This window comes from Bos indicus x Bos taurus, chromosome 2, assembly GCF_003369695.1.
Source record: "Bos indicus x Bos taurus breed Angus x Brahman F1 hybrid chromosome 2, Bos_hybrid_MaternalHap_v2.0, whole genome shotgun sequence".
NCBI lineage: Eukaryota > Metazoa > Chordata > Mammalia > Artiodactyla > Bovidae > Bos > Bos indicus x Bos taurus.
Window position 1 is genome coordinate 124,515,915 of NC_040077.1, and position 25,192 is coordinate 124,541,106.

A 25,192-nucleotide genomic window follows, 5' to 3' on the forward strand; every position below is an offset into this window, starting at 1 on the left:
TGCGCCGCAGCTCGGCGCGCAGGACCGCCCCCGCGTGCCGCTCCGGGTTTTTCCGGCTCCCGGCGGGCAGGTCCCAAGACTAGAGCCCGCGGGAGGGAGCGGGTCAGACCCTGCCCTGCCCTGGGCTGTGGGTGGAGCTGGTGACTAGCTTTCTCGGGTTTCTATTTAAACACACATGTACAGATAAAATTACAGAATTTTACGCTCCTTGTTAAAAAAAAAAAGCAAATATAAGCACTTTTTTTTCCCCTTCAAGTAAAAGATCTCCTTTGGGAGTCTGGACGTTTCAGTTCCACTCACTCAGGCAAATTACTAACTGGTCCGCTCCAGCCACCCCTTCACACTGCATTTCCCAGTTTGCAAGAGATTTCTGTTGACTGCTGCGCTGGGAGTCTTCCATCATTCCCTGGGGAGCAGGGAGGGCAGAATTACAGCGAGTGTAAATTGGGGCAACTGTGTCATCTCAAACCAGTCTTCAAGTCTTGTCACTTTCTGGCGTCTCACTTCTACACTAATCCAAACCGCCAGTTCTAACCTGTCCCAAAACAGTGACCTGCCACAGAAGGCCCTCAGTAAACACCATTTCTAGATAATCCTGACAATTTGACTTCTAATCTGGGAGTGTCCCAGGCCTTCACCTCAGTTTAATACCCATTTCCTAGAATGTGAAACTTCTATGAGAATTGTTATCTCCAGGTGTGAAAGTCACTCCAAGTGCTTGAGGATCCATTTCCGAGGCTCCTTCTGGGCTGATGGGCCACTTGAGCCCTTCCTTGACAGTATATAAATCCCAAATTTGGGGTGTTTGGACCCAAAGTCAAGCTCTGGTGGATCCAGCTTTAAATCCAATCACAAGTTGCCAAATTTCCAGTTTTTTTCTATTCACTTCCACAGTACTGTAGTCTTTAGGTGCTTTGACTATAGACTTGAACAAATAGAGCCCAAATCCAAGCCCTCCTCACTATTTTGGGTAACAGTAGCACTTGGTTCCCCTGCCGGCTCAGTGGTAAAGAATCCACTGACCAGTGCAGGAGACACAGGTTCCATCTGTATATGGGGAAGATCCCCTGGAGAAGGAAATGGCAACCCTCTCCAGTGTTCTTGCCTGGGAAATACCACGGAAGGAGGAACTTGGCGGGCTATAGTCCAAAGGGTCGAAGAGTCGAACTCGAGTTAGCAACTAACCAACAACAAAGAGCAGTGCTTACCTTGAGGCACCCACTCCAGGACTCCTGCCTGGAAAATCCCACGGACTGAGGAGCCTGGGAGGCTACAGTCCATGGGGTCGCAAAGAGTCGGACACAACTGAGTGACTTCACTTCACCTTGTGCCATGTTTTGCTTGGCCAAGCAGTGTGGCATGTGGCATCTCAATTCCCAGACCAGGGATCAAACCCATGCCCCCTGCATTGGAATTGTCTTCACCACTGGCCTGCCAGCGAAGTCCCAAACTGTGTTTGTTGTGAGGAGAAAATGACAAGTTGGGAAAACATTTGGCCTAATGCTGGCTTCTAATAAGTCCTCCAACACGGCAGTTGGAGGCCTTAGAATTATAACTGATAAATAGCACTATCTACCAACCCCTGTGCTTTTTGCTTACTATTTTTAAATTTCATTTTACATGTGGAAGATTTTTACATATTTATTTTTAATTTAGAATGTAAGTTTTATCAGACAGGATTCCTTCTTTGCTGTTTCTAATCAAATTTCCACAAGAATGTCGGGGATATGTTAGACGTCTTTGTTGGCAAAGTAATGTCTCTGCTTTTTAATATGCTGTCTAGGTTGGTCATAGCTTTTCTTCCAAGGAGTAAGTGTCTTAATTTCACCAACAAAGGTCCATATAGTCAAAACTCTGGTTTTTCCAGTAGTCATGTATGGATCTGAGAGTTGGACCATAAGGCTAAGCACCGAAGAATCAATGCTTTTGAACTGTGGTGTTGGAGAAGACTCTCAAGAGTCCCTTGGACTGCAAGATCAAACCCGTCAGTCCTAAAGGAAATCAGTCCTGAATATTCATTGCAAGGACTGATGCACCTGATGCGAAGACATGACTCATTGGAAAAGTCTCTGATGCTAGGAAAGCTTGAAGGCAAAAGGGGACAGAGGATGAGATGGTTGGATGGCATCACAGACTCGATGGACATGAATTTGAGCATGCTCCAGGGGTTGGTAATAGACAGGGAAGTCTGGGGTGCTGCAGTCCATGTGGTTGCAGAGTCAGACACAACTGAGCGACTGAACTGAGACACCGGAAAAAAATTAATTTTATGTCAAACAATAAACAGCTGTCCCTTACCCTACCTATCCCTTATCCCAACCTTTTCCCTAAAATATGTGTATTTCTAAATAATATACTTTTAAGACAATTTGACTGTCCTGGGTCTTCGTTGCTGTGCCGGCTTTTCTCCAGTTGTGGAGAGTGGAGGCTACGCTCTAGTTGTAGCGCACAGGCTTCTCACTGTGGTAGCTTCTCTTGTTGTGGAGCACAGGCCCTAGGGCACGAGGGCTTCAGTAGTTGGGGCCGCAGGACTCTAGAGCACAGGCTCGATAGTTGTGGCGGGGGCTTAGTTGCTCTACAGTACGAGGGATCTTCCAGCAACAGGGATCAAACCGGTGTCTCCTGCATTGGCAGACAGGTTCTTTACCACTGAGCCGCCAGGGAAGCCCTCAATAATATAATTTCTATTCATTTGTTGTTTCAGATATTTTAGGGACGTCCCCTCAGACATACACACTTTTCCGTCTTCTGATTGCAATTTGTTAATTGTACTACATTATTATGATTGTAAATAGTATTTACAGCTGAGCCATATGTGGTGATTACATTTGTTTTGCAGTAGTCAATCCAGGTTGGAGGAGGATAGGGGAAAAGGTAAAACTTAAGAGTACTTGACACGTTTGAACGTAAAAAAGGAGATTCATACTTCTGATAGACTATGACACTGAATTATTGAACAACACTTATACCAAAAAAGTAAGCAAGTGAAAAAACAAGGCAATTATGAACCACAGGGAATTTTGAAATGTGCAACGGTTGTAACAGCAAAGGCTTGTGGAGCCTTTACTTTGTGCCTGATACTTTTCTAATATACATAAAGCACCTACAGAGAGCTTTATAACTGTTACATACAATACATATCAGGGCTTCACTGATAGCTCAGTTGATAAAGAATCCACCTGCAATGCAGGATACCCCAGCTTAATTCCTGGGTTGGGAAGATCTGATGGAGAAAGGATAGGCTACCCACTCTAGTACTCTTTGGCTTCCCTTGTGGCTCAGCTAGATAAAGAATCCACCTGCAATGTGGGAAACCTGGATTCAATCCCTGGGTTGGGAAGATCCCCTGGAGAAGGGAAAGGCTACCCACTCCAGTATTCTGGCCTGGAGAATTCCACAGACTGTATAGCCTACGGGGTCCCAAAGAGTCGGACACGACTGAGTGACTTTCACTACAATACAAGGAAAAGAAAGGCAGCTAGATCTCAAGTTAGTCACTTGAACTCCCAGGGACATTTTCCTGAGGGACAGCAGTTCCGACTTCACAAGGCTGATGTGAGGATGAAATGAGCTATTATTGTATGCAAAGTGCTCAGTACAGTGCCTGGGCCATTTAAGTCTCAATCCACAAGAGTTGTTTTTAAGGAGAAAGTACTTTCAATCTGCTGTGTCAAAAGGGAAAGCTTCAATAAATCTAATCCAAATGGACTTTTTTGGGGGGCAGGGGAAGGAAGAGCAGACACACAGTGCCTCTCTACAGTGAAAATATTAAAGTCGAAAGTTGTGATTTTTTTCCCTTCTAGAAGTCCATTTCTAATCAGGATAGGACCTGCATTGAAACTAAAAGTTCGAGGAAAAAACAATCACAGAAAACATTTTAAGTTACTTTACATCATATTCATTTTTCCAAGAGTAGCTGACATCAAGAATCCTCCTGGCGCTAATAAAACTTCCCTGCTGTACATATTTAGACCTCCTATATTAGCACTGTCCACTGTGACTTTCTGCAATTATAGAAATGTTCTATAAATTTCTGTATTTGCATAGCCCCCAAACCATAGGCACTAGCTGCTTTTGACTACTGAGGACTTGCAATATGGCTAATAAAATTGAGGAAGTTCATTTTACATTTTTACAAATTTAAATTAAATCTAAATAACCACAAGTAGCTATTGACCACCATACTGGACAGGTCAGCTTTATGTGACTTGGTTGCTCAAATGCCTGTGAAAATCTACACCATTATGCATAAGTTGTTATTGTGCAGTTAATCATGTTTAATCAGTTACACTAGCTTTTGAAATGATACATCGTTAAACTTAGATTAAGTATCTCTAGAGATGTATTGTACTCAAAAATCTTGGTTTCAAATTAGGATATTAAAAAGATCCACCCCATGTCTCACATACTGTACAATATAATTTTTTAAAAATCCAGTGATTCTTGAAACATAAATACCTAAGAAAAACCAATCAACTCATTTTGATTTGTCTAGAACAGCCACTGTTTCATACAAAAAAAAAAAAAACAAAAACAAAACAACAAATAACAAAAAATGAACAGCTGGCACATACCAGGAGTTCTTGACATCACTGAAGTCCTAGTCTTCCCCAGGTCTACAGGCATGGGGTCATTCTGCCCTTCCCAACACAGCAGGTGCTCCCTTAAAAAAGCAGGGAGTGTGTAGAAAATAAGTGGCCTGTTTTATAAAACTCTAAATTTATTCAAAGTGTTAAAAGATTTCACTCTCTCCTCCAAAATACTTTACATTTAAAAAAAAAATCAAAACCCTTTCCTGTTTTTTCTGCCACTGTACATGCTGCTGTTTCCCTTTCTGGAGACCAGCCTCTACCCCTCCAACCCTCTTCCCCTCCCTCCCTTCACTCTCAATATTGCTTTAAGTTTGTTTATAAAGCCCTCCTTCCCCTCTCCCCACAAGTCCTGCCCTGCAGGCACAGCTGCCTTTCCAGATTTCAGGCCCTTGGCTGCAGGTGAGGCAGGATGGATGGGGGAGACTGCAGACAAGGCCTGAAGGACAGAATGCTTTGTGCTTCTGGGAGAAAGGTGGATTGGCTTTTTTCTTGATCAAACAGAGGAGCCCTGTTTTTCTTTTTGCCCCATGGGCACCTGTTCAGGGCCAAATATTTGGCTTGGGGTTGCCCATGGCTGGGTAGCCTTCCCCTTCTCCAGTTTCCCCCAGGCATAGGTCCATGACAGCTGGGTCTGACGACTGTACCGTGTGTCCGCCTGTGGGTTGTGAAGGACGGGAAGAGTGGCACAGGACTAGAGCGGGGCTTGATGGAGCCTGACTTCTCAGCGTTATCTGGGCACCAAACACGCAGGGGAGGAAGTTTTGGTTTTGGAGAGGCAAAACCAGGGTCAGCCAGTGCCATAGAAGTAGGGATGAGCAGGAAGGTCTGACCATATGGCTGTGGGGTGAGCAATGTTCTTTCTGATAAAAACCCCTCCCCTCTCTTCCATCTATCCCACCCTCATCCTGTAGGTCCCAGGATGATTCCAGAAAAGAGGGGGGCATAAAGGGGAGAAGGGTTCTGTTCTGCTGATGAGGAAAAGGCAGGAGGTGACAGAGTACTTGGGGCTGGGAGAGGCCTGCTGGAACACGCAGTCGTCACGGCTTCCCTGTTCCAAGAGGGAGGTTGGGGGGGGGCCAGGAACCAGGCCCTCACAGGCTTCACCAGCTCTGTTCCTTGTCCTTGACTAGTAAGACTGTGTGCTGGCCCCCGCTGGACACAGTTAAGACCACCCGGTTCTCCAGCTGTTTGCCTGTCATCTCCACGGGGCTCCAGGCATCTTCGTCCTGTCCCGTGCCCAGTTGGTAGTTGGTGCCCATGCCCCAGGCGAAAACACGACCTATAGGGGAAAGAAACAGGGGCAGCTGTCTTGAGGATCCCCAGCCCCAGCTTTCTTCCGCAGAATGAGAAGCCTGGCACTTGAGGGTGCCTTCTGGGCTTGGCCTGAGGCAGCCTGGCAATGTCCCAGCCTCCGGGGAGTTCAGAGAAGCTGGGAGGAGGCAAGGAGATGATGGACAAAAAAGAGCTTTGTCAACCAGAGACCACAGCCCTTATGCATTGACAAAGACTTCTCCCTGCTCCCAGGCAGACCTTTCAAGGCCTGACAATGACTGGTCATTCCCCAAACCCCTACATCACCTCCGTTCCCTGAACCACCTGCCTGTGAGACTGTTCTGGACGTTCTCCTTTCCTTACCATTAAGGACTAAACCTTCAAGGTGCAGCGAGCCCCACTTCCCCAGGAACTCCTTCTGGACAGTCCCGGATCCAGCAGCTCTGCCAGCCCGCTTTCTCAAGGCCTCCAAGTCTGCTCCCTCAGGCTTTGGCAACAACTTGTCCACACCCCCCTCTGCTGTGCTTGCCAGGACCCCAACTACTAAGCTTTCTTTCTCCTAATGATATTTTAAGTACAACTCCCTGGGAAGCTGGCAGTTACTAGTTTGTATAAAAAAAGGGTCACCAAGATATAAATGTAAAGGCGTGCCTGTGTGAGGAGTCTGGAGACCTGGGTTCCAGTCCTGCCTGTCGGTGCCTGTGTGTTCAGTTGTACCTGACTCTTCGTGACTCCATGGACTGTGACCACCAGGCTCCTCTGTCCATGGGAATTTCCAGGCAAGAATACTGGAGTGCATTGCCATTTCCTTCTCCAGGGGATCTTCCCGACTCAGGGATCGAACCCACAACTCCTGTATCTCTTGCACTGGCAGGTAGATTCTTTACCACTGAGCCACCCAGGAAGCCTTGCCTATCTGGGCCTCAGTAATTAATATATCCCCTTGGCTCCAACACATTAAAATAATTTTAATAATGTGTTTACCCACTTTATGTCATCGAAGCCAGAACTTCTATCAGGACAAAAACAACGTCATCACAAATACTGCTTCCCACATCTTAGTTCCATAGAATGGTGGACAATGGAACCTGCCAGGCACTCTGCTAAGAATCATGACCCCCAGACCCCAACCAGACCGACTGTGGGCGGTCCCACTCACCATCCTTGGTCACAGCATACCCCACAGAAGCTCCACAAGCCACTGAGGAGACCGTGGGCAGCCTGGGGATCAGGGTGGGTACGCTCTTCTCCTCAGCACCTTCCCCAAGGCCCAGCCGCCCATACTCAGCCCGGCCCAGGCTGTATGCTTTTCCTGTGGGAGGAGGGAGAGAGACGAAGAATAGCAGACGGCATGATCCAGGTAGGCCGGGTGGGCACTGATATCCATGGGAGCGGGTCCCCCAATCCCAAGGTGGTGGTGAGATCTGCAGCATCTCTTTCAGTGTGGAGGGAAGCCTGGAAGAACCTCCACAGGCCCCACTTAACTCCCAGGTAGAAGACCACCAGGATGCTGGTGGGTGGGGTGACCCTCATGGACCCACAGTTAGCCCAATCCATGGAGCAGGCCCAGGTTCCAAGCACTGTTGTTTACGGAGTGGGCCCAGACCTGTGCCCAGGGAACACTCTACCCTCACCCCAGAGAGAGGTCTAGACCCCCTACCTTCTGAATCCATGCAGACAGTATGGTGCTGGCCCCCAGAGAAGCCCACCCAGGACTTGGTGGAGTTCTTGAAGGATGTTAGGTTCTGAGGTACAAAACAGGATTCTGTGCCTTGGGTTCCTGGGGGGGAAAGGCCAGGATGGGGCTGTCAGGGGTGACACTGTCCAAGGAATTGCCTTCTTTATCCCTTCCCTCATCACATCCGCTCATCACAACTAGAGAAAGCTGCAGTGCAGCAACAAAGACCCAGCACAACCAAAAATACATAAATAAATACTCAAAACAACTGAGGCTCTGAGCGGTTAGGTGACCCCCACACGGAGGGGACACAATGAGTGAGTGGTGGAGGCGGGATTGCAACCCAAGTCACTCTGGGACCCACCAAGTTGATGGTAGTTGGAGAGGCCAAAGCCATATACATGGCCCTCGGAGGAGATGGCGAAGGTAAAGTAGGCACCGCAGAAGGCATCCTGGAACCTGACATGGCCCCGGCTTCCCCTGGATTTCAGCATCACACACTTGGGGACCAGGAGTCGTTCTGCAGGCAGAGAGAAGGTCAGGGTCAGTGGCACACACATGGCCTCTCCCCTCTGCCCCACTGTGTCTCCTTTACTGCTGAAGCCCTCACAGGGAGCCTAAGCAGGGACTCTTCTCTGTAGAATACAGAAGAGGAAACTGAGGCCAACAGAGGCCAGGTGCCTCACTCAGACCCCCACAGCCATAGAGGTAACATTTATATGGGACTTACGCTGTCAGACAGCCTTCTATATGAACTCTGTGCACTTCACAACAACCCAGTGAGGCAGGTAGTTTAGAGATAGGGAAACTGTGTCTGGGGGCCCACGGCCAGTAAGGGGTAGAGCCAAGATTCAACTCTGAGGTAGTCTGGGGATTCCTCAACTATCACTGCAGGTCCACCCGATGCAAGCCTGAACACAAGAGAATCCCTTCTGCCTTTGACCTTCAGCAGGGGATGGCTTGCCAACTTGCCCCACCAGAGGAACCTAAGCTACCTACTTTAAGGGAAATTAAAATGGAGGTAGTCGTGTTCGGGCTTCAGAAGTAGGGGAGCAGGCCTCTGACTGACATCTGACCTTGCCTGGACCCTGCTTGGACTATATGCCTACTTGTGAACACACCAATTGTTACCAGTAAGTCCAGTGGCGCTTAAAAAAGGGAGTGGGTCTTGGAATTTCTTAAGCCCCTGGAGGTCTGGCCAACGCCCTGAGGTCAGACGAAATCTTGTGATGCACAGGTGAAACCAACAACATCTTGTTTGTGTGTGATGAGTGGTTTCTTTTGTTAACGAATCCTTTGAACATAAACTGAAACTAAATCAGCAAAACACCTACCAAGGGGCTTCCCTGGTGGCTCAGTGGTAACGAATCTGCCTGCCAGTGCAGGAAGCTTGGGTTCAATCCCTGATCCCAGAAGATCCCACATGCCGTAAGCTCATGAGCCAAAACTACTGAGCCTGTGCTCGAGAGCCTGGGAGCCACAACTACTGAGCCCATGAGCTATGATTACTGAAGCCTGTGTGCCCTAGACTCTGTGCTCCGCAACAAGAGAAGCCACTGTAATGAGAAGTTGACTAGAGAGTAACCCCCACTTGCCACAACTAGAGAAAAGCCCATGCAGCAATTAAGACCTAGCACAGACAAAAATAAATGAAAAACAAACAAACACCTACCAAGGCCCTGACGGCCACCACGATTGGCAAATAATTCAGGTACGCGGCCCAGTTGGCCCTGCTCCCCGGAGCCCAAAGTATAGAGGTCGCCATCAACTGTCAGCATCACCAAGTGGTCATTTCCTGAGGGTGAGAGGAAAGCAGGAGATGCAGGGCTTGTCTGTAAGGCCCAACCCAGCAAAAGGTTCTCCACCTCCTGCCCAGAGCAAGATGCCAGACTCACCCGAGGCCACCTTCACCACGGGCACACTCAGCTGCACCTGCACGGGCACCATGCTCTTTTTCATGGGTTCCAAGAGCCCGATCACACCGTTATTGTCCTGGAGGGGAGGGCGGGTCAGTTTTCAGCCAGCCCTGCCTGTCTCATACCAGCCAGATCCAGCTTTGCAGACACCCCCCAGAGGTGTGTGGTGAAGGGCACTGGTGCCAGGTGAGCATGGAGAGGTAGACAGGAGCCAGGCCACACAGTGAAATACTCATGAGTGAAATCAGTGGTCTGTGATTTGCATTAAAATATAACAAAGGAGTTGGGGAATGGAAGGGAGTGAAAATCAAACAAGTTTGGTCATAAGCTGATAATTGTTCAGGCAAGTAAATAAGAGTTCAAAATAGCATTCTGATTACTCTTACATGTTTGAAATTCTCCATTAAAATGTGTTAAAAGAGCTCCAATGAGGAAATATCAGATTCCTTTATTTCTGACATTTCAAAATAAATTGAATAACAAAGTACCAAAACAATTTTAATGCTGAATCTGCTGTTTAAACCACACTCTCCTGTCTTGAAAATTCTGAAATATGCTTCTGAGAAGTGTGGAAGGAGACTGGGAAGCGGAGGAGGAAGGTTAAAAGGGAGGAGATGTGTCAGCAGGCTTCTTGGCTCAGCCGAAGACCAAAGGTATCCCTGAGCCACTCCTTTTCCATGACACACAACATAACATCAGATTCACAGCAACAGTCAGTAGTGTGCACAGGCCTGATGAAGAACCAGAAACCTGGGTCCGGTCCAAGCCCTTCCCAGGGTCTCAATCTCTCCACAAGTACAACACGGGCATGGAGATGGGGCCCCACCAGCTGTACTTAATTCTGCTCACCAGCTCCACAGCCATCCTCCAGACCCAGTCTTACCCGGAAAGAGCCCCAGAGGAAGACACGGCCATCCTCGGTGAGGGCTGCTGTGTGACTGTCTCCTGCTGACACCTGTACCACCTTCTCTTGCAGGTCCACTTTCCCAGGGACCATCTCTGAGCCCTCCACTGACGTATCCCTTCCCAGAGCACCCTCGTCATTGCAGCCGAAGGAGTAGACCTGTGCAGAGGATGTCCCCGTTAGTGCGAGGTCTGGCCTCTCAGTATCTTCTTGTCTAGGCCACTCCCTGCTTATCTAGCCAGCTCCATCTCTACAGAGTAATGCATATGGTTCAGAGCTCCTTCCCCAAGGCCCCCAGCCCCAGGTCCTGTCCCGTCTGGTGCCACCCTGACCTACCTGGCCACTTTTGCTTAGGCACACAGTGTGCATGCCCCCAGCCTCAGCCTGCACGATGTCTTCTGGAATGGACACTAGGGCTGGCTTCTTCCTCTCCATCACATTCTCGCCCAGCCCCAGCTGGCCCACGTCGCCCTGGCCCAGTGTCAGCACCACACCTGGTTCTGTGCCGTGGGACCTATGGGAGACTGAGGGGTAAAGAAGATAGCCCCTGAGTGTGCAGGATGACAAGAGAGAGGAGAGGGTGCTGCACAGGCTGTGGGATAACACAGACCTGGGTTCAAATCCGTGCCCTGCCACAGAACATTAGTTAGACCTCTCCAAGCCTAAGCGTCCTCATCTGTGAAACGAGGGTAAGAGAAGTACCTATCTCATCGAATGTTTGTGAAGATTAAAAACTGAGCACATTAGGGACTTCCCTGGTGGTCCAGTGGTTAAGACTTTGCCTTCCAATAGAGGTGTGCATAGGTTCAATCCTTGGAGGGGGAACTAAGATCCAACATGCCTCATACCCAAAAAACCAAAACACAAAACAAGCAATACTGAAACAAATTCAATGAAAACTTTAAAATATGACTCACATAAAAAGAATTTTAATTTTAAATTAAAACCCAAAAAACTCCACATATTCTTTAATCTGTATTTATTTATTTGGCTATGCTCAGTCCCAGTGCAACATGCAGGCTCCTTAGTTGTGGCCCGTGGGATCTAGTTCCCTGATCAGGAATGGAATGCTGGCTCCCTTCACTAGGAGCAGAGTCTTAGCCACTGGACTACCAGCAAAGTGCCCACCTAAGCGCATTATTAATGTGAGTGGAAGGAAATGGCAATAATATACTTGATATAGAGAAAAAAATTCAGGTGGGGAGGAGAAGTGGGGCACAAGATAGCTTTTCTGATTGGCTGTTCTTGGTCAGGAACCAACTAACAGAGAGGGCATAATAACATCTAACACTGCTTATTCTACGAATGTTAAATTGATTTGCAGCCCCCCACATTATGCTATAGGCCTTCCATTTCACGCTCCCATTTTATAGAAAAGGAGAACAGAGCCTTGCTGCTGCTGCTGCTAAGTCACTTCAGTCGTGTCCAACTCTGTGCGACCCCATAACGGCAGCCCATCAGGCTCCGCCGTCCCTGGGATTGTCCAGGTAAGAACACTGGAGTGGGTTGCCATTTCCTTCTCCAATGCATGAAAGTGAAAAGTGAAAGTGAAGTCGCTCAGTCGTGTCCGACTCTTCGCGACCCCATGGACTGGAGCCCACCAGGCTCCTCCGTCCATGGGATTTTCCAGGCAAGAGTACTGGAGTGGGGTGCCATTGCCTTCTCTGGAACAGAGCCTTAGACAGTGTCATAAGAGCTAATAACGAGTAAAGTTTGCGGTGAAACCAAATCAAGGAGGCCTACATGGTCAGAGCACAGTCTCTAGTCTCCATCCTCAGGCTGTGACTTAACCACTGGACATAGGCACACTGACCCCCTCTCCACTTCTTTTGAGGAGCAGACATGCAGCTGAAGAGAAAAGGGAGGAGTAAGAGACCGCAAGAGGTACGCGCCAATCAGAGTGCAGTGCTGGGCCATCTGCCAGGCCAACGAAGGGCGGGGCCGCCAGAGCCCCGGACAGCCAATGGCGTCCAGCCCCTCCCCCCGGGGGTGTGGCCACGGCTGCCAGGACTGCTGCGGCTGCGCAGAGGGCGCTCTGGGCAGGCAGCCACCTGGTCGGGCCTTCTGGACAGGAGAGCACAGCCCGCAGGCACCTTGGCAGGAGCGGGCGCCTGGAACACGGCGGGAAGCAACGGCCCTCACTGCCTGGTTACGAGGGTCTGCAAAAGACAGACACTGTCTGAGTGTGGGTCCACACTCCCCCAACCCTCCCAGACTGGGGGTGGCTCTCCTCCCTGAATCCCTCCAGGGTCCGAGCAGAAAGGAGACCAAAGGCACTTCTCTCGAATGCTAACCAGGAAACGAGCTCATTTTCCTCATGGCAGCCCGGTGAGGTTGCCCGTTTTATGAATGAGGTTAGTGATTTGCCACAGCTATACAGCTAGAAAGTGGCAGAGCCAGGACATGAACCCAGTCTGGAGGTCAATGGTCTTAACTAGGCATTACTGCCTAGGGCAAAGCCGTAGGGTCTAGTTTTTCACCTGTATCTGAGTGCTTTTAAGCAAGTCTCTGCCCCTTTATCATTCCCAGAGGGTGGGAATCAGTGAGCTACAGGAGACCCTCCAGCTGGGTGGAGTTCCTGGACTTCCTGGCCCCTTGGCTTCAAATCTCAGGGAGGAAGGAGCCCAGTACCAGATTCTGGGGATGTCAAGAGGCCACCCATACTGAGGGCCAACTTACCCTTCACCTTCTTGCTTTTGGGGAGGGCATCTTCTGGGGGAGACCTTCTCTTAGCTATACGCTTGGGTGGCATCTTCTTGTCCTGAAAAACCCAGGCAAAGACTCCATGTCAGAAATGGCTCTATTCAGGCAATATTTATCAAAAACCCTAAAAAAAAAGAAAAGAAATGCCTAGCAATTCCACTTCTCGGAATTTACCTGAGAAGAACCAAATAATAAATAAACCCAAAGATTAAGTTCCACTAATATTCTCTACTGTATTCTTCGTAACATTAAGAAACAAAAACAACAAAAAATGGAGCAACCCATGTACTTAGGAGTAGGGGATTGGCTAAATAATACGTGGAATACTGATGATAAAACAGTACGAAGCCACTGAAAGTGATGTTTTCAGAGATTTATTTACTGAATCATTGCCAAGTAACATAAGCAGATTGAAAAACAGGCCATCATCCTACTTGTGGAAAAGAAAAAGCATACACATATAAAAATATATGGAAGGAAATACATTCAGTATTAATAATGGTAACCTCTGGAAAATGTGATTACGGACAAATTTTACTTCTTTCTTTATATCTTAATCTAAGATACAAACAGCATGTATTTTTAAATTTTATTATTAAAAAATTAAAACACTGAAGAACATTCAATGAACGTCACAACTCCTTGCAATCCCAACATAACCATAGTAACTCTGGTGATACATTACTGTTATAATCAGACCACACAAACACACTCACAGCTATTTTCATTAAATAAAACCAACCCAGACCACTTTCTCAACCGCAGTCCAGTCGTTAGGAATCTGCCTGCCAATGCAGGGGACACAGGTTCAATCCCTGGTCCGGGAAGACTCCACATGCTGTGAGGCAACTAAGCCCATGCACCACAACTACTCTGCCTGCATGCCCTAGAGCCCACACTCACGAGAGAAGCCACTGCAATGGAAGCCCATGCAGCGCAACAGAGTAGGCCAGACTCACTGCAACTAGAGAACGCCTGTAAGCAGTAATGAAAACCCTGCATAGCCAAAATTTCAATACATTTAAAAAACAAAACCATCTGTGCTCTTTGATCCAAAATGCCACCACTCCTAGGAGGAACCTGGCTTTCCTTTAAACCCATCCAACAAGAGATAAACACTGTATATGAACTCATACTAGCATACAACCCCCGGTGTTACAAAGGCGGAAAGGAAATCACCTCTGGGCAACACGAAAGGTTGTGGCAGCTCGCACGATCCAGGGCAGCTGAGCCAGCTGAGCCGTCAGCGCTGAGTGCCTCCTTGCTTCAGCTAAATGCTGTTGCCTTCTCAAGGCCACTGAGAACAGACACTCTGCCCTAGTGTCTCAATTTCAACCCAGCCCAAATTGGGTCAAAAGCCCTTTTTCCTCCACATAAGCAGTTTCTGAAATAAATCTTTATTGAGCCTGGTTTTTAAGGTTATGAAAGACAGCTAAGCCTTAAGGCTCCCAAACTCTGTGATCCCTCTGGAACAGACACCAGGGCCCAGGCAATTTGCAGCTATCCAGATGCAAAAGCGGTAGAGCAAGTAGTGGTTAAGAGGAGCCAGGCTATGTACTCAGCTACTTTCTGGCTGTCTGACCTTGGACAAAGTTACTTAGTCTCTTCACCATTCAGTTTTCTCCTCAGTAAAATGGAGATAGTAATTACTCAAAATCGCTGTGGATGGTGAGTGCTGTCATGAAATAAAAGACCCTGATGCTGGGAAAGATTAAAGGTAAAAGGAGAAGGAGGCGGCAGAGGATGAGATGGTTAGATAGCATCACTGACTCAGTTCAGTTCGGTCGCTCAGTTGTGTCCAACTCTTTGCAACCCCATGGACTGCAGCACGCCAGGCTTCTCTGTCCATCACCACCTCCAGGAGCTTACTCAAACTCATGTCCATCGAGTCAGTGATGCCATCCAACCAACCATTTCACCCTCTGTCATCCCCTTCTCCCGCGTACAATCTTTCCCAGCGTACAATCTTTCTCAGTGTCAGGGTCTTTTCAAATGAGTCAGCTCTTCGCATCAGGTGGCCAAAGTATTAAGAGTTTCAGCTTCAACATCAGTCCTCCCAATGAATATTCAGGACTGATTCCCTTTAGGATGGACTGGCTGGCTCTCCTTGCAATCCAAGGGACTCTCAAGAGTCTTCTCTAACACCACAGTTCAAAAGCATCAACTCTTCGGCGATCAGCTTTCTTTATAGTCCAACTCTCACATGCATACATGACCACTGGAAAAACCATAGCCTTGACTAGACAGACCTTTGTTGACAAAGTAATGTCTCTGCTTTTCAATATGCTGTCTAGGTTGGTCATAACTTTCCTTCCAAGGAGTAAGCGTCTTTTAATTTCATGGCTGCAGTCACCATCTGCAATGATTTTGGAGCCCCCCAAAATAAAGTCTGCCACTGTTTCCACATCTATTTGCCATGAAGTGATGGGACCAGATGCCATGATCTTAGTTTTTCTCAATGTTGAGCTTTAAGCCAACTTTTTCACTCTCCTCTTTCACTTTCATCAAGAGGCTCTTTAGTTCTTCTTTGCTTTCTGCCGTAAGGGTGGTGTCACTGACTCAACGGACATGAATTTCAGCAAATTCCGAGAGTGGAGGACAGAGGAGCCTGGCGTGCTGCAGGCCATGGGGCTGCAAAGAGACATGACTGAGCAACTGAACAACAATAGTACCTACACATTGTTATGACTATGACTAAATGAGCTAATACTGTAAAAGTAATTACAGGGTGGTTCGATCTCTGGGTCAGGAAGATCACCTGGAGGACGGCGTGGCAACCCACTCCAGTATTCTGATCTGGAGAGTCCCATGGACAGAGGAGCCTGGCGGGCTACAGTCCATAGGGTCGCAAAGAGTCAGACATGACTGAAGTGACTTAGCATGCACACATACAATTACAGAGTAGGGTAAGGGCTCAATCGGAGAAGGCAATGGCACCCCACTCCAGTACTCTTGCCTGGAAAATCCCTTGGATGGAGTCTGGTAGGCTGTAGTCCATGGGGTCGCTAAGAGTCGGACATGACTGAACAACTTCCCTTTCACTTTTCACTTTCATGCATTGGAGGAGGAAATGGCAACCCACTCCAGTGTTCTTGCCTGGAGAATACCAGGGACGGGGGAGCTTGATGGGCTTCCGTCTATGGGGTCGCACAGAGTCGGACACGACAGAAGTGACTTAGCAGCAAGGGCTCAATAAATCAATGCTAGTGTTTAAACATCTAGGGTCTGTTCCAGATAGTGCTTAGGCACAGCTAATCTAATCTAACCACCTCTCCTCCATTTTATAGAAAAGGGATGGAGACTTTAACCAAGGCTATAAATGGCAAGAGAATTCTAAGAACCCTTCTCTGGAGCCTCTCCAGCTCCCCGTTCCACGTTCCACGGTATATGAACATGAGGTCAACGGCCTGGAACCTCCAGGCACATTTCTGCTGGCTGACCTGGGGGAGGAGAACAAAGTGCCGAAGACAAGGAAGCAGCCAAAGGCCTAGAATGCCCCACGGCTGTGTGGACTGAGCCTCTGCAGGCTGAGCTTCTACAGGCTGAGACTGGCCCAGTTTTGACTTTGTTGAGGTGGCAGTTCTATGTTTCACCCAACTTTTATTCTCCCAGGGTGGCAACTCCTCCCCTCCAACCAGCCTCTTTGAGACCCCTCTTCCCACACTAGAAATGCACCTTCACTGGGATCAGTTCAGTTGCTTTCCCCTGATGCTGGGAAAGACTGAAGGTAAAAGGAGAAGGGGGCGGCAGAGGATGAGATGGTTAGACAGCATCACTGACTCAGTTCAGTTCAGTTGCGCAGTCGTGTCCAACTCTTTGTGACCGCATGGACGGCAGCACGCCAGGCTTCCCTGTTCATCACCAACTCCCAGAGCTTACTCAAACTCATGTCCATCGAGTCAGTGATGCCATCCAACCATCTCATCCTCTGTCATCCCCTTTTCCTGCCTTCAATCTTTCCTAGCATCAGGGTCTTTTCCAATGAGTCAGCTCTTCGCATCAGGGATAGAGCCGTGGTTTGCTCAACCCTGCTTGTGCAACCATGTTTGGCCTCTCTGAGCTGTGTGTATCCTCATGGAAAGGGATGCAATGACCACTTCGAGGGCTGCTGTCCAGATGGAATGAAATGTCTGCGAAGGGTTTTGCAGTGCCAAGCACACGGTACCTAGCAGCATGGACCCAATACTGCCATGAATGCTTATTACCACTGCTTGGCTCTGGACCAGGCGTAGCAAGGAAGAAGACAACTAACCCTCCGCCTGCTCTCATGGAGCTTACAGACAGAAACACATACGCACGCAGAGAGAGTGTTATTACAGACAGTGTGGTCTGCTCAACAGGCAAGGTGATATAGTAGGAATATTCCAGGGACACAACAGTGTAGATGGATTTAATGCCACTGAACCATATACAGTTAAAAATGGCTACAATGGTAAATTTTATGTTATGAATTGTTTATCACAATAAAAAAAAAAAAGAGAGTAACTGGGATAGGAGAGGAGATATAGGTCAGATAGGTGACATCTGGGCTAAGACTTGAAATACTAGGCACAGAAAGCCAGCAGGGGAAGGCCTGGACAAAAGCATGAGATGTGCTCAGGAACCTGGGGAGACCAGCAGGGCTGCAGCTGGACAGTGATGGATCAGAGGCACAAGGGGAGCAGGGGCCGGGTCGTACAAGGCCTAGTAGGGAAAACAGACAAGCGTTAAGAAGACTGTCTTATTAACGATTGTTCTGGAAGGGACTGGAAGAGGAAGCGATTGCAAGCATCCAAATGAGAGAAGTTGGTGACATGATTTGGTCTGAGGCAACAAATAAAAATACACAATTTAGGAAACAGGCTTGCTTTGCCAGTGGATTAGATGTAGGGAATGAGGGTGGGGGAGGAACCCAGAATGACTATTTCATCCTAAAAAATCCAGGGGATCCTGGGCAGGGCCCCTTTGATCCCCCTATGAACTTAGTCCAACACAAGGACTCCTAGCCTTTGGCTTAAGTGACTAGGTAGATGGTAGACTTCCAGTTACTGAGAAGACTGGGGGACAAACAGGGCGGAGAGACTGAGAGGTTTTTGTCAAGTGTGAAGTGTGCAGGAACCGATCAAGAAGGGATGTTAAGGTGGCAGAGCTGGATGGGTTAAGGAGTGTGGGACACACCAGGGACCCACTTTTTCCAGTAAACAGCTCATAACCCTTGGCCAGGTTGGCACTGGTTCACTGGATCTGGGGCCCTGTCCCGCCAAAGGCATATTTCCCCATCAGCTCATCAGAATGACCTGCAGCCGTCAGCTCTGCTGGGGAGGGAGACTGAGAAGGAGCTTGGAAAAGTACTCACAACAAGAAGTTAAGTGAAAAACAAAACAAAACAAAACAGAATGGTATCCGCACATTGGTGCTGCTGTTGGGTTGAGCTATGGGAAAGGCCTGGAGTGGAGACAGAAAAACAAAGGCTATAGGAGGTATTCGGTGTCATGGATCATTAACCAAAAAGAAAAAAAATGATTCTACCATTCATGATCTTTTTAAAAAGACCTCCAGGGTTTGGTACTGACACAACTTCTGGGCTCATCTTATCTGTCACACCCTCCCTTCTCACAGTCTTAGACTGCTTACTCTTCTCTCCATACCAGTGCGTCTCCATCCCACCCCAGCCCTATCCTACTGCAAGAACTTCTACTCAAAGTTGCCTCCATTGGTACACTACCTCGGATCCCTCTCTCAATCCTAAAGGAATCATTCTCTCCAAGAAATTAGGACAGACTTTGGATCCTAATTATTTAACCAGTCTGCCCCTTCAGGTGAGTCTCTTTGGGGCACTGGCCATACCTACCTTCTAACAACCTTTAACTTCTCACAACAAGCTGAAGAGGGCTCTGTCACTCTTATTTAACAGCTGAGGGAACTGGGGCGCAGAGAAGTAGATTTACTTGCTTAAGTTGGCACAGCTGGAAAAGAGAGCCAGGAATGGAATCCAGGTATACCTGAAAATTAAAAGCAAAAGAACAGTTGGCTAATGGCAGGTCATGATCCAGGCAGTGATCGAGGCAGCCTGGACAGGGCTCCCCAGGATCTCCTATGAACCTGGCCAAAGGCAAGGAGCAGAGGGTGGGAGCCTGCTGAAAGGGACAAGATGGTGGGTGAGAGCAAAGGGGAGACACGGAAGCAGTGAGGGCCTGGGAGAGTGGGCCAGGTGGGCGACAGATCTGCTGAAGCACGTGTGGAAGGACCACAAGCACAGCTCCGTGCCGAGGTACAGAGCGCACCAGCTTTTAAGTCCAGCCCACCTGAGTCCCCTTTGAACTTGAGAGTCTTCGTCTCTCAAAGGGAGGACTCCAGGCACTGCGGTGTCTATCAACAATCCCGGAGGCAATGCGGGGGATGAGAAGGCACCTTCTAAAAGGTGGAGCCCTGCACCCATGACCCACATGCATGTTTTCTACCGCACAAATCAGTCCTTTGGACAGACTTCCTCTCTAACCACTCTGGTTTTATTTCTTTCTTTAATTTCTCTTAGTTCCTTGACCAGGGATTGAACCTGTGCCCTCTACAGTGGACATGTGGTGTCTTAACCACTGGACCACCAGGGAAGTCCCTGGGTGTGCTTTCTTAACTAGACATCGAGAGTCTGGGCTGGGTATAAGTCTTAGTCTTTGTCCCCACCCCTCACTCCCCAGTAGACAAACACAGCTTCCATCTTCAAGGAGTTCACAGTCTGGAAGAAGAGCGAGATACAATCTCAATAAGTCAGATACAGAGTCAACTTCCAGTAACAGTCTCCTAAGGTGAAGATAGAGTGCCTGATGAACTATGGAATGAGGTTTGTGACATTGTACAGGAGACAGGGATCAAGACCATCCCCATGGAAAAGAAATGCAAAAAAGCAAAATGGCTGTCTGGGGAGGCCTTACAAATAGCTGTGAAAAGAAGAGAAGTGAAAAGCAAAGGAGAAAAGGAAAGATATAAGCATCTGAATGCAGAGTTCCAAAGAATAGCAAGAAGAGATAAGAAAGCCTTCCTCAGCGATCAATGCAAAGAAATAGAGGGAAACAACAGAATGGGAAAGACTAGAGATCTCTTCAAGAAAATCAGAGATACCAAGGGGACATTTCATGCAAAGATGGGCTCAATAAAGGACAGAAATGGTATGGGCCTAACAGAAGCTGAAGATATTAAGAAGAGGTGGCAAGAATACACAGAAGAACAGTACAAAAAAGATCTTCACGACCCAGATAATCATGATGATGTGATCACTCATCTAGACCCAGACATCCTAGAATGTGAAGTCAAGTGGGTCTTAGAAAGCATCACTACGAACAAAGCTAGTGGAGGTGATGGAATTCCAGTTGAGCTCTTCCAAATCCTGAAAGATGATGCTGTGAAAGTGCTGCACTCAATATGCCAGCAAATCTGGAAAACTCAGCAGTGGCCACAGGACTGGAAAAGGTCAGTTTTCATTCCAATCCCAAAGAAAGGCAATGCCAAAGAATGCTCAAACTACCGCACAATTGCACTCATCTCACACGCTAGTAAAGTAATGCTCAAAATTCTCCAAGCCAGGCTTCAGCAATAGGTGAACCGTGAACTTCCTGATGTTCAAGCTGGTTTTAGAAAAGGCAGAGGAACCAGTGGTCAAATTGCCAACATCCGCTGGATCATGGAAAAAGCAAGAGAGTTCCAGAAAAACATCTATTTCTGCTTTATTGACTATGCCAAAGCCTTTGACTGTGTGGATCACAATAAACTGTGGAAAATTCTGAAAGAGATGGGAATACCAGACCACCTGACCTGCCTCTTGAGAAACCTGTATGCAGGTCAGGAAGCAACAGTTAGAACTGGACATGGAACAACAGACTGGTTCCAAATAGGAAAAGGAGTATGTCAAGGCTGTATATTATCACCGTGCTTGTTTAACTTATATGCAGAGTATATCATGAGAAACGCTGGACTGGAAGAAACACAAGCTGGAATCAAGATTTCTGGGAGAAATATCAATAACCTCAGATATGCAGATGACACCACCCTTATGGCAGAAAGTGAAGAGGAACTAAAAAGCCTCTTGATGAAAGTGAAAGAGGAGAGTGAAAAAGTTGGCTTAAAGCTCAACATTCAGAAAACAAAGATCATGGCATCCAGTCCCATCACTTCATGGGAAATAGATGGGGAAACAGTGGAAACAGTGTCAGACTTTATTTTTCTGGGCTCCAAAATCACCGCAGATGGTGACTGCAGCCATGAAATTAAAAGACACTTACTCCTTGGAAGGAAAGTTATGACCAACCTAGATAGCATATTCAAAAGCAGAGACATTACTTTGCCAACAAAGGTCCGTCTAGTCAAGGCTATGGTTTTTCCAGTGGTCATGTATGGATGTGAGAGTTGGACTATAAAGAAGGCTGAGCACCGAAGAATTGATGCTTTTGAACTGTGGTATTGGAGAAGACTCTTGAGAGTCCCTTGGACTGCAAGGAGATCCAACTAGTCCATTCTGAAGGAGATCAGCCCTGGGATTTCTTTGGAGGGAATGATGCTGAAGCTGAAACTCCAGTACTTTGGCCACCTCATGAGAAGAGTTGACTCAGTGGAAAAGACTCTGATGCTGGGAGGGATTGGGGGCAGGAGGAGAAGGGGACGACAGAGGATGAGATGGCTGGATGGCATCACTGACTCAATGGACGTGAGTCTGAGTGAAATCCAGGAGTTGGTGATGGACAGGGAGGCCTGGCATGCTGTGATTCATGGGGTCGAGAAGAGTCGGACACGACTGAGTGGCTGAACTGAACTGAATTGAACTGAAGGTGAAGAACTGATGCTTTCCAATTATGGTGCTGAAAAAGACCCTCCAGAGTCCTGTGGACTGCAAGGAGACCAAACCAGTCAATTCTAAAGGAGATCAACCCTGAATATTCATTGGAAGGACTGATGCTGAAGCTGAAGCTCCAATACTTTGGGCACCCGATGCAAAGAACCGGCTCATTGGAAAAGACTCTGATGTTGGGGAAAGATTGAAGGCAAAAGGAGAAGGGGGCACCAGAGGATGAGATGGTTAGATAGCAACACCAACACAATGGAAATTAATGTGAGCAACCTCTGGGAGATGGCAGAGGACAGAGGAGCCTGGCATGCTGCAATCCATGGGGTTACAGAGTCGGACATGACTTAGCGACTGAACAACAACATGTGCCAGTCAATCCTGGAATACTCACACCCTGCCCTCACAGGTGTGATCATTCTGGTATTTACAGATATGAAAGTGAAGGCTCTGGGGAAGGGGGCCCAGGCCACACAGAAGTGGGATGACAGCCCAGGTCTGCTGACCACTCCCCACCAGGACCAGAGCATCCCCCATCCCCACTTCTCCCTAGGCCTGTTTTTTCATTTGGTAGACTAGACAGTCTACCAGGGCCCCTGTGTTCCTGCTGTGACCCTTTGTGACCTCATCTCTGCAAAAGGAGACGGCGCCCTCTCCCACCCCAGCAGCTGTCCCCACCCAGCCACCCCAATGTCAGGAGGCAAACACTTGCCAGACAGATGCAAGGGCTGAAGAATCTCTTTGTGAGGGAAGTCCCCTGGGAGGGAAGGGACGAGAGAGGCTCTGTCTGTCAACAAACACTGGGGGAGCAAGTCCTTCCTGCCTGATGTCAGTCACTGAGCTGGTAGACCTCACCCAAGGGCTCCTTACCAGGATCCCCCTTCACTACAGAAGGGGTGGTGGTAGTTTAAGTCGCTAAGTCGTGTCCGACTCTTGGTGACCCCATGGACTGTAGCCTGCTGGACTCCTCTGTCCATGGGATTTTCCAGGCAAGAATACTGGAGTGGGTTGCCATTTCCTTCTCCAGGGGATCTTGCCCATCCAGGGATCAAACCTGGGTCTCCTCCATCGCAGGCAGATTCTTAACCAACGGAGCTACCAGGGAAGCCCAAAAATACAGAGGGGAGCCTAGGCTTAAGTGCATTTATTTTCCCCAGCAGAATGAGGCTACACCTTACCCCAGGTGTTAGAACCACAGCTTTACAGGATATTAGTAACTCTCTTATCTTCATCTTACAGGTAAGGACCAGGCCCAGGGGGATTAGGTGGATGGCCCAGGGGTAGCCAACTAGGCAGCTGCAAAGCTGAACAGGATTCCTGCTCTTGGGATGGCTTCCCAACAAGAGCATGGAGAACTCCTAGTTTACCTTTCCAGACTCCACTCTGATGCCCTTCTTGGGTAAAACCGTCGCTGCCTTCTCCGCCCCACCCAGCGCTTGCACTCCAGACCTTTGGAGACCCAGCCCCTGCTCGATCATATTGCTCTTCCTCTCCTGGTACCCTGTGCGCCAGACAAACACCGTGGTAGCTCTGATGACAACACTCACCCACACCTTCCTGCGTTTGCACGTGCTGTGTTCCCTGCCTGGATCGCCAGAAGCCCTCCACCCTCGGTCCGCCTGAATAACTTCTCTGTTCTTTCAAAACCCTGGCCAAGAGTCACCTCGGCTGGAAAGTCATCACTCATCCTCCTGCCCAGGCTTGCGTCAAGTCCGAGTTCCCCATCCACACTCCCTACACTCGACTTCTGCTATAGGCACTCAAGTCACACTTGGAGCACCTTAGTTAATATCCACGAGGAGCAGCGAGCGCCGCGGCTCCATGGGCACACCTTGGGGATCACATGGGCCTCCCCAGGGGAGGCAGGGAGCTCCATCACGGCCACCCGGGGCCCTTTCACCATTTCCCCCAGCCCTGCACGCGCGGCACGGAGGAGACCGCCAGCGATTAATCTGCTGACAGACGAGTTGATGCGGAGTTCCCGGCACACCTCTCCCACCGGTCAACAGTCGTGGCGGTGCCTGTTGACGCTGAGATTTCGCTCCCTACGCAGACCCTCGGCAGCCGACCCTCGGCAGCCTACCCTCGAGCTCCTCGATCCGACCCTTGCCGGGCGGGATTCCCACCCCACTCCGCAAACCGCATTCTCCAAACCAGTGCTGGACTTTTTAAAATCACTTTCCCGCTCCGGAAACGCGGCACCGCCGGGGCGGCCGCCCCGGTCCGGGAGGCGCGCGGCTCTACGCACCGCGGGCGCCGAGGTCACCGCGGCCGCGCGCAAAACCCCGGCCGGCCGCGCTCGGGCCGTTTGAATCTCCCGCCCCCGCGGGCGGCGCGGGCCGGGCGTGCGAGACGCGGCGGCGGAGGGGCCGCGCGGCCCTCGCTCGGCGAGGCGGGGCCCGGGCGGGCGGGCTGGCTCCCGGGCGCCCCGCGGGGCCGCAGACCCGAGCGCCCGCACCCGCGCCTCCCAGCCGCGCTGGCTTCACGTGGGGCCGGCGCCGCGCCACACGGACGCGCGCGGGCAACGGCCCCGGCCCATCGCCGCCCGCGGGCGCCCCCGGGCTGTGCCCGCCCCACGCACCGCCCTCCGCCCAGACCCTCCGTGCGTGACTGGCGCGACCTACCTCGCTGCAGGTCCGCCACAAGGAACTCCTCCGCTCGCCGGCCCGGCCGCGAACTGCCCCAGAGCATGCGCTCTGCAGGCCTCCGGCCCCGACCCCGGGCCAGAAAAGAAAACAAAGAGCCCGGCGCCCCCTGGCGGCCGCCCCGGGAGGTGCCGGTGGCGCGATCCGGCTAAGGCGCTCGCCACCAGGCTCTTTCCGCCCCGGCTCGGGGTTACAGAACGGGTGTGTGTTTTGAAGGCCCTAAATTGGAACGAGTGAACTGACAACCAGAAAGACTGCTTGAAATCAGGGTTTGCCTGGGGAAAAAATATGGTATGGAAGGGACTGTACGGATAAAAGAGACACTGATCGTCCCTGCTCTCAAGGGGCTTTCCGTCAGAGAAAGATGAGAAGTCAGACTATCAACAACTACTCAAGGCTGTGACAAGGGCTGTTGTGACAAGGGTAAGCACAGGGTTATATAGCTCAGCCGGGACTTAGGGAAGGCTTTCCAGGTTAAGCCCAAGAGGGTAGGGCATCCTAGGAGAAGCATCCTTACGAGGACAGAGAGCGATAAGAGCCTCTGGTGGGTTGGGGAAACAGCCCGAGTCTGACTGGGGGCAGAGGGTGCCGTGGGAGGGACTTAGCGGTTTCGTCTAACGAGACCCCCTCTATCCGGGGGAAATGGGGAACTCTGGAAGGGATCTGAGCACAT

At 49.4% G+C, this 25,192-nt stretch overlaps 1 protein-coding gene across 7 annotated transcripts; it reads right to left on the reverse strand.

Moving 5' to 3' along the window:
• Positions 1-2,248: 2,248 nt before the first annotated feature.
• On the reverse strand, positions 2,249-24,606 carry RCC1 (regulator of chromosome condensation 1). 7 transcript variants are annotated; one of them, XM_027518660.1, is made up of 12 exons: positions 24,499-24,602; positions 18,896-19,046; positions 13,042-13,123; positions 12,414-12,521; positions 10,699-10,886; positions 10,342-10,521; positions 9,438-9,534; positions 9,215-9,337; positions 7,907-8,062; positions 7,525-7,644; positions 7,024-7,176; positions 2,249-5,871 (listed from the first exon to the last, which is right to left on the reverse strand). In XM_027518660.1, exons 3-12 carry the CDS (start codon positions 13,112-13,114, stop codon positions 5,693-5,695), a joined length of 1,377 nt encoding a protein of 458 aa, XP_027374461.1. In that variant the 5' UTR covers positions 13,115-13,123; positions 18,896-19,046; positions 24,499-24,602; the 3' UTR covers positions 2,249-5,692. The 7 variants fall into 7 exon arrangements, with proteins under 7 accessions (XP_027374461.1, XP_027374470.1, XP_027374491.1 ...); XM_027518669.1 differs by lacking the exon at positions 24,499-24,602 and adding an exon at positions 23,958-24,043; XM_027518698.1 differs by having other exon boundaries at positions 4,254-5,871; positions 12,456-12,521; positions 24,499-24,578.
• Between the last annotated feature and the right edge of the window lie 586 nt (positions 24,607-25,192).